General features: G+C 39.9%; 1 protein-coding gene across 3 annotated transcripts in view; it reads right to left on the reverse strand.

The window, feature by feature from the left end:
• Positions 1–16,655, reverse strand: part of LOC128639069 (sialic acid-binding Ig-like lectin 14) — a 136,911-nt gene that overhangs the window by 115,734 nt on the left and 4,522 nt on the right. For all 3 annotated transcript variants that reach the window (XM_053691218.1, XM_053691219.1, XM_053691217.1), the window contains exons 2-3: positions 14,368–14,548; positions 7,712–8,089 (exon numbers count right to left, since the gene is read on the reverse strand). In XM_053691218.1, the coding sequence (XP_053547193.1) occupies positions 7,712–8,089; positions 14,368–14,443 (454 nt within the window). In that variant the 5' untranslated portion in view covers positions 14,444–14,548. The remainder of the gene's footprint in view (positions 1–7,711; positions 8,090–14,367; positions 14,549–16,655) is intronic.

The raw sequence follows: 16,655 nt of genomic DNA on the forward strand, positions 1-16,655 counted from the left end.
TTAACATTAAAGGGACATTAAACCAAATCTTTTTATTTCATTATTCAGATAGAGAATACAGTTTTAAACAACATCCCGATTTACTTCTATTATCTAATTTGCTTCATTATTTTGTTATTCTTTGTTTATTAAATATCAATGCACATGGGTGAGGCAATCACACGAGGCATTGATGTGCAGCCACCAATCAGCAGCTTCTGAGCCTATCTAGATATGCTTTTCAGCTAAGAATATCAAGAGAATGAAGCAAATTAGGTAATGGAAGTAAATTACAAAGTTGTTTAAAATTGCATGCTCTAGCTGAATCATGAAAGAAAAAAATGAGTTTAATGTCCATTTAATGCTACTTAACACATTGAAATTCATCATGATATGAGGTGGAATAGTGACATACTAACATGTCGCAGAGTGACACAGGCCACAAGCCACATGTAGAGTTTTCAATAAATGGACACTATAGTCATCACAACCATAGTCTCACTTAAAGAACACATTTTCTCCATCACTGACATGTACACAAAACTATTGTATGAAACACATACATGTATACTTTGCATATTAAAAACCCTCATATCACAAATCTCAATGTGCACATGCATGTTATAGAGTTTGACATGAGAATGTGTATAGGCCCTAGCATGTACATTGTATGCCCACATGGATAGATATCTGACTGTACTAATCCCTCTCATCATTTGACTCCTCCACAGAACCTCCAGTCACCAGGGTGCAAACGCCCATGCATCCACCTCCACCACCGCCACAGAGAATGCCTCCACCTCAACCACCGGTCCAGAGAGTCCAGCAAGAGTATGCTCCCAGGCATGAGCTGCGTTGGACTGCCTCTGTTGACGATCCAGATCTCATTCCACCAGCATTGCAAGACGATACCTGGCAGGATCCCTGGCCGGAGGACTATTCCTTTGGCTTGGAGGGGGAGCCAAGTTAGCCCCGAAGGGTAGATGTCTTTACCCCCCCCCACCCATATCAGGCCAGTCAGGGATTATACCACCAGGCTGAGTGGGTGCACACCAGTCGGCAATGGGACTACCAGTCCATCCGGAGATCTCCACCATCTGCTTCCCTTGGAAGAGCTCCAGCATCTGAGGAGGAGCATATAGCTGTCATCATCCCTCAGGCAGCATCAGCTGTGATCTCGCAAGCAGCACCAGCTGTGATCCCTCAGACAGCACCAGCTGTGATCCCTCAGGCAGCACCAGCTGTCATTCCTCAGGCAGCACCAGCTGTGATCCCGCAAGCAGCACCAGCTGTCATTCCTCAGGCAGCACCAGTAGCTGAGGATGTTCAAGTTGAAACAGCAGCTAGAGGTGAACCTGCACCTAGAATCCCTGCTGGTCAAGAGCCTGTCGATCCTCTGTATTCTGAGATGGGCGACGAATACATTTCCATCCATAGGAAACTCATAGCAAGCTGTGAGAGAAGACAGAGAGATCAACGCAGGTTTTACAGGAGCCAACAGACCTTACTCCAGCGCTCCATTGAGCTGCAACGGGACATGGCAGCATCTTTAACTGGTATAGTACAAAACCAATCTCAGATGATGAGGGCTATATCGGATATGCAGATGCAGACTGACAACAGATGGCGGGAACAAAACCAACTGTTGGGTGTGTTGGTGGAGCATTTCACACACCAGCAGGACATTGCCTCCAGCCTCTCATCAGTGGCCAGCACTCCTGCAGAATCCTCTGAATCCACACAACCCAGGAGAGGCAGGAGACCCACTCCAGGCCCCTCAGCCCCCTCATCTAAGAAGCCTAAAAAAAAAAAAATATTGTTATATTTCATCCTAAATCTTGTCCTCTGTTATTTACCATATAATTGTCATCCACATCCATGTGAGGGGTGTTTTAGTACACTAATATTTTTGAAAAATATAATAAGGCCTGTGTGGAAATGGCCCAGAAAAGGTAATATCATCATGTTTATGACATATTCATGTTCTCTAAACCACATCACATAGTTGTGTATGAAGGGTACATATAGTGATATTCACTTTTAAGATGTAAATCAAGGTTTCTCACATCCAATAGAAATTGACCCATGTGCAGGGATAGGCACGAGCCAAGGCTGTGGCGGACATTTTCTAAGGTAAAGACTTTTAGTGAAGGACACCTTGCCTATCCCTGCACATGGGTATATATATCTAAATAATAATGTTTTTACAGAAGGTGTGAACATAAGGTCTAAACATCCATTTTCATTCCTCAAAATGATAGTCAATAAATCACAGTGACCAAAACATGAATTGAACTAATGATATTTTTTCAGTAATTAGGGTGGTTAAGGGAATGGGGGTGGGATGTAGTAGTTTCATTTACATGCAGTGGAACTCCGCAGTATGTAATTCAATGACCAGCTGCAGCAGGGGCAGCACCATCACCATGGACCTCAGCAGCAACTATAGAATCAGCATGTATAGACAGACCAACAGGGGATTGTAGGGCTTCCAGCACCCCTTGTGCCCCATGATGACCCCTTGTGCCCCATGATGACCTCTTGTGCCCCATGATGACCCCTTGTGCCCCATGATTGACCCCTTTGCGATTGGTTTGACAAACTTGCAGGGGCAGGAATAATAAATGCTTTGAAGAGGTTAACTATTTGTGATCTAGCTGCTGATATGTATGTTGTTAAGCATGCACTTGTTAGGCCTTCAGAGAGTTACGTTGGTTTCTATGTCAGTGCAAGGGTTGCAGCACCTTCAATTTGTGGCGAGATGAGAATGGAGTAGATTTTACTGAAATCTGCGCGCGTAAGTCCTTACGCCGTATATTGGATACCAAACTGCGCGTGTTTTGTATGTCAGTCTATGGGCCAAAAAACGACGGGCGAAGGCAGAAATATACGCGTGTAACTTCTAAGTTACGCCGTATATAGGATACCAAACCCGCGCAAATATAGGGTTAGACTTAGCTTTAGGGGTTAATACATTTATTATAGTAGCGGCGAGGTCCGGTCGGCAGATTAGGGGTTAATACTTGAAGTTAGGTGTCGGCGATGTTAGGGAGGGCAGATTACGGGTTAATACTATTTATTATAGGGTTTTTGAGGCCGGAGTGAGGCGGTTTAGGGGTTAATACATTTATTATAGTGGCGGCGATGTCCGGTCGGCAGATTAGGGGTTAATAAGTGTAGGTAGGTGGCGGTGACATTGGGGGGGGCAGATTAGGGGGTAATAAATATAATATAGGGGTTGGCGATGTTAGGGGCAGCGGATTAGGGGTACATAGGGATAATGTAGGTTGCGGCGGTGTGCGGTCGGCAGATTAGGGGTTAAATTTTTTTATTAGAGTGGCAGCGATGTGGGGGGACCTCGGTTTAGGGGTACATAGGTAGTTTATGGGTGTTAGTGTACTTTAGAGCACAGTAGTTAAGAGCTTTATGAACCGGCGTTAGCCCAGAAAGCTCTTAAGCTCTTAACTCCTGGCTTTTTTCTGCGGCTGGAGTTTGGTCGTTAGAGTTCTAACGCTCACTTCAGTCAAGACTCTAAATACCAGCGTTAGAAAGATCCCATTGAAAAGATATGATACGCAATTGACGTAAGGGGATCTGCGGTATGGAAAAGTTGCGGCTGGAAAGTGAGCGTTAGACCCTTTCCTGACTGACTCTAAATACCAGCGGGCGGCCAAAACCAGCGTTAGGACCCCCTAACACTGGTTTGGACGGCTAACGCAGAACTCTAAATCTAGGCCATATTTTTTACATCTGTGATTACCTCATATCTAAGCATCTCCTGACAGCCCCCTGATCTCATGACTTTTTACTTATTATCTATTGACTTGCATTTTTGCCAACTGGTGCTGTGTTGTGCTATCTCTTAAATAAATCAACGGGCGTGAGCACAATGTTATCTTTATTTCCCACATGAACTAGCAGTCTCCTGTTGTGAAAAGCAAATAAAAACTCATGTGATAGAAGGCTGTCTGTAGTGGCTTACAGACAGGCAGAAATTTAGAGTTTTAAATGTTATAAAGTATATAAAAAGGGACAGTCTAATCCAAAACAAACTTTCATTATTCAGATAGGGCATGTCATTTTAAACAATTTTCCAGTTTACTTCTATCACCAATTTTGCTTTGTTCTTTTGGTATTCTTAGTTGAAAGTTAAATCTAGGAGGTTCATATGCTAATTTCTAAGCCCTTAAAGGCCGCCTCTTAGCTCAGGGCATTTTGACAGTTTTTCACCACTAGAGGGTGTTAGTTCATGTGTTTCATATAGATAACACTGTGCTCATGCACGTGGAGCTCATGTGAGCCAGCACTGATAGGCTACAATGCAATTCTGTAAAAAGCACTGAGATAAGGGGGCAGCTTGCAAAGGCTTAGATACAAGATAATCACAGAGGTACAAAGTGTATTATTATAACTGTGTTGGTTATGCAAAACTAGGGAATGGGTAATAAAGGGATTATCTATCTTTTAAAACAATAAATATTCTGGTGTAGACTGTCCCTTTAATATAACAATGTTGGTTGTGCAAAGCTGAGAATGGGTAGTAAAGGCATATTTTTTAACAATGGGTAGTAAAGTATATTTTTTAACAATCACAATTTTGGTGTTGACTGTCCCTTTAAGCAAGATTGCACTATTGTGTATTTCTTTCTCTCTTATTTTACATGAGGTGGAGTTGTGGATTAAGAAGGGAAGACCCAACAGGATTTGGACATTGTATCCTCCTTTAACCCCTTAATGACCGAGGACGTGCAGGGTACGTCCTCAGAAAAAAGGCAGTTAACGCCTGAGAACGTACCCTGCACGTCCTCGGTGTGGAAAGCAGCTGGAAGCGATCCTGCTCGCTTCCAGCTGCTTTCCGGTTATTGCAGTGATGCCTCGATATGGAGGCATCCTGCAATAACCTTCTACGGCCATCCGATGCAGAGAGAGCCACTCTGTGGCCCTCTCTGCACCAGACATCGATGGCTGGTATCGTTGGTGGGTGGGAGCCGGTGTGGGAGGTGGGTGGCGGCCATCGATGGCCCTGGTCATGTGGAGGGGGGCGGGATCGTGGGCGGGGGAGTCCGGGGGCACGCGTGGGCGTGCGCACGTGCACGAGGGGGCGGGAGCGGGCGCGTGCACGGGGAGGGAGCGGGTGGGAACTGCTACACTACAGAAGAATGTGTCCCATAACAAAATAAAAGTGGGACCATGAATGTAAAAAAAAACCCTTAGATGTAATTTATGTTGTGAGGGTTGGTCGGGGGGTTGGGGATGAAGCTACACTACAGAAAAAAATAAATAAAAATAAAAAAATAAACATTTGTTTGTGTGCAAACTGGGTACTGGCAGACAGCTGCCAGTACCCAAGATGGCCCCCAATAAGGCAGAGGGGGAGGCTTAGAGAGCTGTTTTGGGGGGATCAGGGAGGTTGGGGGCTAAGGGGGATCCTAAACACAGCATATGTAAATATGCTTTTTTTTTTTCTTTTAAAAAAAAACAAAAAAAAACTTTTATTTTAGTACTGGCAGACTTTCTGCCAGTACTTAAGATGGCGGGGACAATTGTGGGGTGGGGGAGGGAAGGGAGCTGTTTGGGAGTGATCAGGGGGTGGGATGTGTCAGGTGGGAGGCTGATATCTACACTAAAGCTAAAATTAACCCTGCAAGCTCCCTACAAACTACCTAATTAACCCCTTCACTGCTAGCCATAATACATGTGTGATGCGCAGCAGCATTTAGCGACTTTCTAATTACCAAAAAGCAACGCCAAAGTCATATATGTCTGCTATTTCTGAACAAAGGACATCCCAGAGAAGCATTTACAACCATTTGTGCCATAATTGCACAAGCTGTTTGTAAATAATTTCAGTGAGAAACCTAAAATTGTGAAAAAATTAACGTTTTTTTTAATTTGATCGTATTTGGCGGTGAAATGGTGGCATGAAATATACCAAAATGGGCCTAGATCAATACTTGGGGTTGTCTACTACACTACACTAAAGCTAAAATTAACCCTAGAAGCTCCCTACATGCTCCCTAATTAACCCCTTCACTGCTGGGCATAATACACGTATTGTGCGCAGTGGCATTTAGCAGCCTTCTAATTACCAAAAAGCAAAGCCAAAGCCATATATGTCTGCTATTTCTGAACAAAGGGGATCCCAGAGAAGCATTTACAACCATTTATGCTATAATTGCATAAGTTGTTTGTAAATAATTTCAGTGAGAAACCTAAAGTTTGTGAAAAAATTTGTGAAAAAGTGAACAATTTTTTTTATTTGATCGCATTTGGCGGTGAAATGGTGGCATGAAATATACCAAAATGGGCCTAGATCAATACTTTGGGATGTCTTCTAAAAAAATATATATACATGTCAAGGGATATTCAGGGATTCCTGAAAGATATTAGTGTTCCAATGTAACTAGCGCTAATTTTGAAAAAAAGTGGTTTTGAAATAGCAAAGTGCTACTTGTATTTATTGCCCTATAACTTGCAAAAAAAGTAAAGAACATGTAAACATTGGGTATTTCTAAACTCAGGACAAAATTTAGAAACTATTTAGCATGGGTGTTTTTTGGTGGTTGTAGATGTGTAACAGATTTTGGGGGTCAAAGTTAGAAAAAGTGTGTTTTTTCCATTTTTTCCTCATATTTTATAATGTTTTTTATAGTAGTAAAATAATGGTATCTTTAGAAAGTCCATTTAATGGTGAGAAAAACGGTATATAATATGTGTGGGTACAGTAAATGAGTAAGAGGAAAATTACAGCTAAACACAAACACCGCAGAAATGTAAAAATAGCCTTGGTCCCAAACGGACAGAAAATGGAAAAGTGCTGCGGTCATTAAGGGGTTAATATATAAACAAGCTTTTGTCACTGATTATATTTGTATATTCCTATATTCACTCCCTTGTGTCACATATTATATTAGTAAAAGCTTTTACTCAGAAGTATATTTGGTAATGGAAATACATTGTAAAAATGCTTCTATTTAAAACTTAAATGCATTCATGCACATTTTAGTTTTTACCTTTCTATTCACTTTAAGATAAAGCTAGGATTTGGTTTCAGGGTAAGGAATTTAGGTTTGTGCTGATGATAGATTTTGGCTCTAAGGTTAGGGATTGAGTTTTTAATATAGTTAGGTTTTAGGATTAGGGATTGAGAGGTCAATTTAGTTATAGGGTTAGGGATTTAGGTATGGTTAAGGGTTAGGTTTTACCATTATGGGTTTATGTTAGATATAGGGTATTTGTTTTAGGGTTAGGGATTTAGGTATGGTTAAGGGTTTGGTTTTACCATTATGGGTTTAGGTTAGATATAGGGTATTTGTTTTAGGGTTAGGGATTTAGGTATGGTTAAGGGTTTGGTTTTACCATTATGGGTTTAGGTTAGATATAGGGTATTTGTTTTAGGGTTAGAGGTTAAGGTTAGTTTTAGGGAAAGGGATTTAGAGTAGAGTAATGGTTTGATTTTAGGGGTAGGGTAAGCATGGGAATTTGCAGAAATGTTAAAGCCAAATAATTTTAATGGCAACATGTTCAGCAGCAGATAGATGCAAGTTGTTCATAAATTGCAAGTTATCTTAAATGCTAACTCATTGGTTCAAAAAAGGGACACTAGTGGGTGTTTACACTTGGAAATAATAAACCTAGATTTTATATATATATATATATATATATATATATATATATATATATATATATATAAAAATATATAATCTATTAGTAAGCTTATGTTTTTACTCACTTGTTACAAGAAGTAATGGCATGATATCCACATAGTTGAATTTCAAGCGACGGCTTCCTTCAACTCTAAACCGATAGGTTCCTTCATCTTTTTTCACCACATCATTGATGCTTAAAGAGCAGTCTCCTTTTTCCAAATCTCCAGTTACCAAGAAACGTTCACTTTTGCCAGAGGAAACAGATGGAATACCTCTATATGCCACAATTAAATCACTATAAAAGTTTTTACCTTTAAACCAGGTTGCCTGGGAACCTTCGGTTAGATTCCCCAAATTAGAATTGTAGGTAAAAGTACATGGAATGTATGCACAGAGTCCTTCTTGCACTCTAGTTTCTTTTGGTGCATTTATAACCCAACCTTTTGTCTTCACATTAAGATCTGTGAAGAAAAAAATATTTATAATCAAACCGTTGCTTATTTTAAGAAATCTGTTTATTAAAAGTGATTGTATCAGGATTTAAGCAGAAAAAAATAATGGTTATAGCCAAGTCTAAGTTCTCACTCCAGTATGTAAAACATGATGGTTCCTGTCTTTAAAAGCTCATTAGATGGACATTTGCAAAATGAAATTTGTGTTCTACCCCACCCATCCTTGCATAAAAACTGGAAAACTTGCTACAGTTCCTTACCAAAGACCTGCTCATTTAACAAGAAGATATTAAAAAAAGTCAGTAAAAACCTTACAAACATGAGACACTTTGTTGTCATATTTAGGGCTAGATTACAAATGGAGCACAAAAACATTAGCGCTATAACTGCACTCAAGTTAAATGAATAGCATTCCTATTCTTGCTCCTAATATTACAAGTTGAAAGTGAAATAATTTATTATAATATGTTTGTGGTTTGTTAAACTTTTATTGTAGCTCAAACACTTTAATTCAGGTTTCAAGTCCTGACTATGGGGGTCAATTTATTAATGTGCGGACGGACATGATACGATGTAGTGTATCATGTCCGCCGCACATCGAGAAATGCCGACAGCATACGCTGTAGGCATTTATCATTGCACCAGCAGTTCTTGTAAACTGCTGGTGCAATGCCGCCCCCTGCAGATTTGCGGCCAGCAGGGGGTGTCAATCATCCCAATCGTATTCGATCGGGTTGATTTCTGTCCGCCGCCTCAGAGCAGGCAGACAGGTTATGGAGCAACGGTCTTTAGAAAGGCTCGCCGTATGGAGCTTGATAAATTGACCCCTATTCCTTTATTACAAGTCAAGCACTATTGATAAGTTAAAAAAATGTATCAATGATGCTACACTTTTAATATAGGTCAAAGTCAGTTCTGGTTTTCCTATGGTCTACTTTTCTCCAGTTTTATGTGGTGATAACCATTATTTTTGAACATCTATACTGTCTTTCTTTGTCTTTTTTCATTAAAATACAGACTTTTTTTCCTTAACATCCTGAACATGTGCATTGTATCTGTTACGGGAGGGGGGAAAAAGCAGCATTTGGCTATTTTCGGAGACAAATTTCCTCTGGTAAAAGTGTAACACACTAAGTTCTGGATTTGCACATATCTTAGTGTGCTGCACTTTCACAAGAAGAAATCCGGTCCTGAAGACAGCTGAACAATGCTGGTGGTCGTCATCTTCCCCATTTGATCCTAATGAATTTACATGTTTACTACCAGCTCCTAATGTGTTAATGTTTATGAAAGTGCTTGGTAAAAATAAGGACCAGCAATTCTCAAATCTTAAAAAATATGAAACACTCCTGTTTGCCCCCAAACTGTATCGTTCTGAATTCTAAGCCTTCCTATCTTCGTAATAAATCAAAAACCTGTTGTAATGTAATTGTATATGGTAACATCTCTTATCAATAGGGGAGGTCTCTAATCCTGCCCCCTATGTGGGCGGTATTCTGCATTTATGAAAAATGTTTATGATACAGTTATAGAGGCCAATTTATCAAGCTCCTTCAGGATCGTTGGAAACAGGACTTATGAAGCAGTGGTCTAAAGACCGCTACTCCTTAACTTGTCCACCTGCTCTGAGGGCGCAGACAGAAATCAACCTGATCAAATACGATCGGGTTGATTGACACCCCCTGCTAGCGGGTGATTGACCGCAAATCTGCAGGGGGCAGCATTGCACCAGAAGTTCACAAGAACTGCTGGTGCAATGATAAATGCTGACAACGTATGCTGTCGGCATTTATCGATGTGCAGCAGACATGATACACTACATCGTATAATGTCCGCTCGCACTATGATAAATCTACCCTGTAGTGTATGTTTATATAATAAAACACATTTTCACTCCTCATACCCATTGATATGATGCATTCTTAGCTCAATACTTTTTAATGAACAAATGGCAACAGTGAAAGCTAATAGTACTCAGAAAACAGGACTAATTTAACACCTGTTGGCATCAACGGTATGCAGGGGGGTGAGAAATGAATCTTTTCTGAGTGATGTCAGGCCCTGCCAACAATGGGCTAAATTACTAGTGGAACATTATTTATCGATCCAGCTTGCACGCTAACTCTGCTAGACGTAAGCTTTTATGTGTAATAGGTAGCGCTCATATAACATAACATAAGATGAAAGTAAAAAGTTTTTATTTGCGCGCTAACCCAACATATGCAAAAAGCCGAAGTTAGAATACGTTAACGCATTGCCCAATAGTCTTCAATGGAGTGTGAAAAGTGGAAAAAACCTAACACCCTACTTGCGCGCAAGCCTGGTCGATTTTTCTCAAGTGCACTAACCGGACATGAAAATATTAATATTTCACATTGCAATGTTCTTCACATAGAAGCATATAATAAGCATATAAATAAATATAACATTCCCCTATGTGAACATCAGAATGTGAAATATTTACAGTAAATACATAGTTAAACACTTTATTAAATATACGCAAATATAGCATAAATATGTTTTTACATGTTTTCATCTACTTGACTGCAAAGGGTTCCAAGGCACGTGTGTATATATATATATATATATATATATATATATATATATATATATATATATATATATATATTTATGCATTTATGTGTTCATATGTGTATATATGTCTGTAAATAGATATATACACATATAAACACACACACACATATATATGTATGTATATATATATATATATATATATATATATATACACACACACAGGGAGTGCAGAATTATTAGGCAAGTTGTATTTTTGAGGATTAATTTTATTATTGAACAACAACCATGTTCTCAATGAACCCAAAAAACTCATTAATATCAAAGCTGAATAGTTTTGGAAGTAGTCTTTAGTTTGTTTTTAGTTATAGCTATTTTAGGGGGATATCTGTGTGTGCAGGTGACTATTACTGTGCATAATTATTAGGCAACTTAACAAAAAACAAATATATACCCATTTCAATTATTAATTTTTACCAGTGAAACCAATATAACATCTCAACATTCACAAATATACATTTCTGACATTCAAAAACAAAACAAAAACAAATCAGTGACCAATATAGCCACCTTTCTTTGCAAGGACACTCAAAAGCCTGCCATCCATGGATTCTGTCAGTGTTTTGATCTGTTCACCATCAACATTGCGTGCAGCAGCAACCACAGCCTCCCAGACACTGTTCAGAGAGGTGTACTGTTTTCCCTCCTTTTAAATCTCACATTTGATGATGGACCACAGGTTCTCAATGGGGTTTAGATCAGGTGAACAAGGAGGCCATGTCATTAGATTTTCTTCTTTTATACCCTTTCTTGCCAGCCACGCTGTGGAGTACTTGGACGCGTGTGATGGAGCATTGTCCTGCATGAAAATCATGTTTTTCTTGAAGGATGCAGACTTGTTCCTGTACCACTGCTTGAAGAAGGTGTCTTCCAGAAACTGGCAGTAGGACTGGGAGTTGAGCTTGACTCCATCCTCAACCCGAAAAGGCCCCACAAGCTCATCTTTGATGATACCAGCCCAAACCAGTACTCCACCTCCACCTTGCTGGCGTCTGAGTCGGACTGGAGCTCTCTGCCCTTTACCAATCCAGCCACGGGCCCATCCATCTGGCCCATCAAGACTCACTCTCATTTCATCAGTCCATAAAACCTTAGAAAAATCAGTCTTGAGATATTTCTTGGCCCAGTCTTGACGTTTCAGCTTGTGTGTCTTGTTCAGTGGTGGTCGTCTTTCAGCCTTTCTTACCTTGGCCATGTCTCTGAGTATTGCACACCTTGTGCTTTTGGGCACTCCAGTGATGTTGCAGCTCTGAAATATGGCCAAACTGGTGGCAAGTGGCATCTTGGCAGCTGCACGCTTGACTTTTCTCAGTTCATGGGCAGTTATTTTGCGCCTTGGTTTTTCCACACGCTTCTTGCGACCCTGTTGACTATTTTGAATGAAACGCTTGATTGTTCGATGATCACGCTTCAGAAGCTTTGCAATTTTAAGAGTGCTGCATCCCACTGCAAGATATCTCACTATTTTTTAATTTTCTGAGCCTGTCAAGTCCTTCTTTTGACCCATTTTGCCAAAGGAAAGGAAGTTGCCTAATAATTATGCACACCTGATATAGGGTGTTGATGTCATTAGACCACACCCCTTCTCATTACAGAGATGCACATCACCTAATATGCTTAATTGGTAGTAGGCTTTCGAGCCTATACAGCTTGGAGTAAGACAACATGCGTAAAGAGGATGATGTGGTCAAAATACTCATTTGCCTAATAATTCTGCACTCCCTGTATATATATATATATATATATATATATATATATATATATATATATATATATATATATAGGCATACCTCTTATTATTGTGCTTCACTTTATTTCGTTTTGCAGATATTGCTCTTTTTACAAATTGAGGTTTGCGGCAACCCTGTGTCGAGCAAGTCTGATGTGGCGGACTGCAATCATCCCGATCCGATCGAGATGATTGACACCCCTGATATGATCAGGATGATTGACATCCCGATCCGATCAGGATGATTGACCCAAGAAATGCTTGTGCAATGTTAAATGCCGACATCGTATGCTGTCTGCATTTAGCAATGTCGAGCAGACATGATTCGCTACAGCAAATCATGTCCGCCCGCCATTTGATAAATCGGCCCCTTTGACTCCACTGAAGGCTCAGATGATAGTTTTCATTTTTTAGCAATAAAGTATTTTTTATTTAAGGTATGTACATTGTTTTTTAGACATAATGTTATTGCACACTTAATAGACTACAGTATAGTGTAAATATAACTTATATACCCTGGGAAACAAACAAAATAGTATGACTCACTTTATTGCTATATTCGCTTTATTGCGGTGGTCTGGAACCAAACCTGCAATATCTCTGAGGTACGCCTGTATATGCATACATACTTATATACATATTTAGACATGTATATGTATGCATCTCTATGTTAAAGCCTTTTACATGCCTTTTGTTTTCTAATACCTGAGACCTCATATATTTAAGTCCTTATAAAAGGTTCAGGGGTTTAGCTCCAGGGGTTTAGTCTGAGATCAAGGGTGTGATCTGAGGTCAGATGTATTAATATGGTTTCAGGAGCAGTGGTCTCATCTGAGTTCTGATATGGAAATGGTGTTATAGGCTAAGGGGCATGACTGAAGTCAAATTTGATAATGTGGTTGAAAGCTGAGTGGTATATTCTGAGACAAAAAAGAGTCCAGCAGCACTGTCCAGTTCTTTAAAAGACCTTTATTATATAATTTCTGGGTCGAATAGAGATACAAGATTTTGGGTAAAAACCCTTAGTTATGTCTCTATTTGACCCAGAAATTATATAATTAAGTTATTTTAAAGAATTGGACAGTGCTGCTGGACTCTTGTCTGAAGTAGCCCTATATCAGCTTGCACTGGGAAGGAGTTGCTGTGCTTCATTTGTTTTTTTTCTGGTCTTCTCTGAGGTCAGATGTCATAATGGAATTGGAGATCCAGTGGTCTGGTCTGATATCTGATTTTGGTATAAGGTTGCAGGACCAGGGGTTTGAGATAAGATCTGATGAAGGTATGGGACTTTAGGCTAGGGACTGATCTGAAGTTTGATGAGGGTGTGGCAATGGTGTTGCAGGTAAAAAGGTCTGATGTGGTTCAAGGGTGTGATCTGATGTTAAATGTGTGAAAGGAGTTGCAGCACCAGGCATTTATGATGAGGCCTGATAAGGCTATTAGGCTGAAGGTCCAGGGGTCTGATCTGAAGTCTAATTTGGGTACAGAGATACAGGTCCAAGGGTGTCACCTGAAGTGAGATGTTAAAATGGTTTTGCAGGTCTAATGGTCTGATATGAAATCAGATATCAATATGAGGTTGCAGGTCCAGAGGTCTGATCTGATGTTTAATGTGATAATGGGCTTGCAGGTCCTGGTTTTGGGTCAGAGATCTTATTTGGGAATGGGGTTACAGGTTGAGGGGACTGATCTTAGGTCTGATGTGGGAAAAGACTTCTAGGAACAGGGTTTGATATAAGGTCCTATGTAAGTAAGCTGACTAGCACTATAGGGCACTTCACAGTATTTATTATTGCATAGTTGCCATAAATCTTTGCCTACCCCGATTTATAGTTATGCACAACTTGCTTTCTGAGTTGGAATTATCATTTTGAATTCCATCTCTGTCATGATACCTATAATGTTACTACAATATCATGAGCAATGGTTTAGCAGCTACTAAATGATTAAAAAAAAAAAGACTTACCTTCCATATGACATGAAAGAATGAAGTATAGTATCATATAACATGCCTGGTATTGCCAATATTTTCCAATCCACATTTTTAATGATTCATTTGAAAGGAAAGTTTCAGCACACTCAGAGTTTGTCACTCACAAGATGCCGATAGTCACAGAAGGTCTCTCACAGGAAGCTGGCACATTATTCTGGCAGACAATAAAGAGGTTATGAAAAAGTAAGGAGAAGGGTAATGTATAACCTACTGGTTGTACTATTGCAACGTCTTCTACCTCCTCCACGTATTACAAAGAAACTTTAAATGTTATTTCAACATAATGTATTCATTAAACAGAAATATATTGTTACATGGAATCCATATGAGACCAAAAACTTAAATGAGGAAAGATTACTCGACCCCTAAATAGGAAGAAACAAAAATAAATCTATCCACCCATTAGGCCACTATTGTGAAATTGAAGAGACTTCTCCTTTAAATGTGGAAAAAATGGCTGAAAAATTATGAATATTTAACCTACTAAAAACTACATTCAAAGAAATTAAACGGATTGATCAAGGACAATATACAGTTGAGATCTTGCAGTATGTTGATACAATTCTGTTACAATCAAACAATTTTAAAAACACGTTTGGCGTAGTGCGATTGTAAAAGCAATGTATTAGAGTAAGTTTTCTTTTATAGGAGAGTTTGTGGTGTGTGTTGTAGCAGAGTGTGTGGTGTGTGTGTGTGTTATATGAGAATATGTAGTGTGTTTGTTGTAGGAGAGTTTGTGGTGTGTGTTGTAGGAGAGTGTGTGTGTTATATGAGAATGTGTGGTGTGTGTGTGGTGTTTGTGTGTTATATGAGAATGTGTGGTGTGTGTTGTAGGAGAGTTTGTGGCGTGTGTTGTAGGAGAGTGTGTGTGTGATATATGAGAATATGTGGTGTGTGTTGTAGGAGAGTTTGTGGCGTGTGTTGTAGGAGAGTGTGTGTGTGTGTGTGTGTTATATGAGAATATGTGGTGTGTGTTGTAGGAGAGTTTGTGGTGTGTGTTGTAGGAGAGTGTGTGTGTTATATGAGAATGTGTGGTGTGTGTGTGGTGTGTGTGTGGTGTGTGTGTGTGTGTGTGTGTGTGTGTGTTATATGAGAATGTGTGGTGTGTGTTGTAGGAGAGTTTGTGGCGTGTGTTGTAGGAGAGCGTGTGTGTGTGTGTTATATGAGAATATGTGGTGTGTGTTGTAGGAGAGTTTGTGGTGTGTGTTGTAGGAGAGTGTGTGTGTTATATGAGAATGTGTGGTGTGTGTGTGGTGTGTGTGTGTGTGTGTGTTATATGAGAATATGTAGTGTGTTTGTTGTAGGAGAGTTTGTGGTGTGTGTTGTAGGAGAGTGTGTGTGTTATATGAGAATGTGTGGTGTGTGTGTGGTGTGTGTGTGTGTGTGTTATATGAGAATGTGTGGTGTGTGTTATAGGAGAGTTTGTGGCGTGTGTTGTAGGAGAGTGTGTGTGTGTGTTATATGAGAATATGTGGTGTGTGTTATATGAGAATATGTGGTGTGTGTTGTAGGAGAGTTTGTGGTGTGTGTTGTAGGAGAGTGTGTGTGTTATATGAGAATGTGTGGTGTGTGTGTGGTGTGTGTGGTGTGTGTGTGTGTGTTATATGAGAATATGTAGTGTGTTTGTTGTAGGAGAGTTTGTGGTGTGTGTTGTAGGAGAGTGTGTGTGTTATATGAGAATGTGTGGTGTGTGTGTGTGGTGTGTGTGTGGTGTGTGTGTGTTATATGAGAATGTGTGGTGTGTGTTGTAGGAGAGTTTGTGGCATGTGTTGTAGGAGAGTGTGTGTGTGTGTGTGTTATATGAGAAAATGTGGTGTGTGTTGTAGGAGAGTTTGTGGCGTGTGTTGTAGGAGAGTGTGTGTGTGTGTGTGTTATATGAGAATATGTGGTGGGTGTTGTAGGAGAGTTTGTGGTGTGTGTTGTAGGAGAGTGTGTGTGTTATATGAGAATGTGTGGTGTGTGTGTGGTGTGTGTGTGTGTGTTATATGAGAATATGTAGTGTGTTTGTTGTAGGAGAGTTTGTGGTGTGTGTTGTAGGAGAGTGTGTGTGTTATATGAGAATGTGTGGTGTGTGTTGTAGGAGAGTTTGTGGCGTGTGTTGTAGGAGAGTGTGTGTGTGTGTGTTATATGAGGATATGTGGTGTGTGTTATATGAAAATATGTGGTGTGTGTTGTAGGAGAGTTTGTGGTGTGTGTTGTAGGAGAGTGTGTGTGTTATATGAGAATGTGTGGTGTGTGTGTGGTGTGTGTGTGTTGTGTGT

This window comes from Bombina bombina, chromosome 8 (genome assembly GCF_027579735.1).
Source record: "Bombina bombina isolate aBomBom1 chromosome 8, aBomBom1.pri, whole genome shotgun sequence".
In the NCBI taxonomy this organism is placed as follows: Eukaryota; Metazoa; Chordata; class Amphibia; order Anura; family Bombinatoridae; genus Bombina; species Bombina bombina.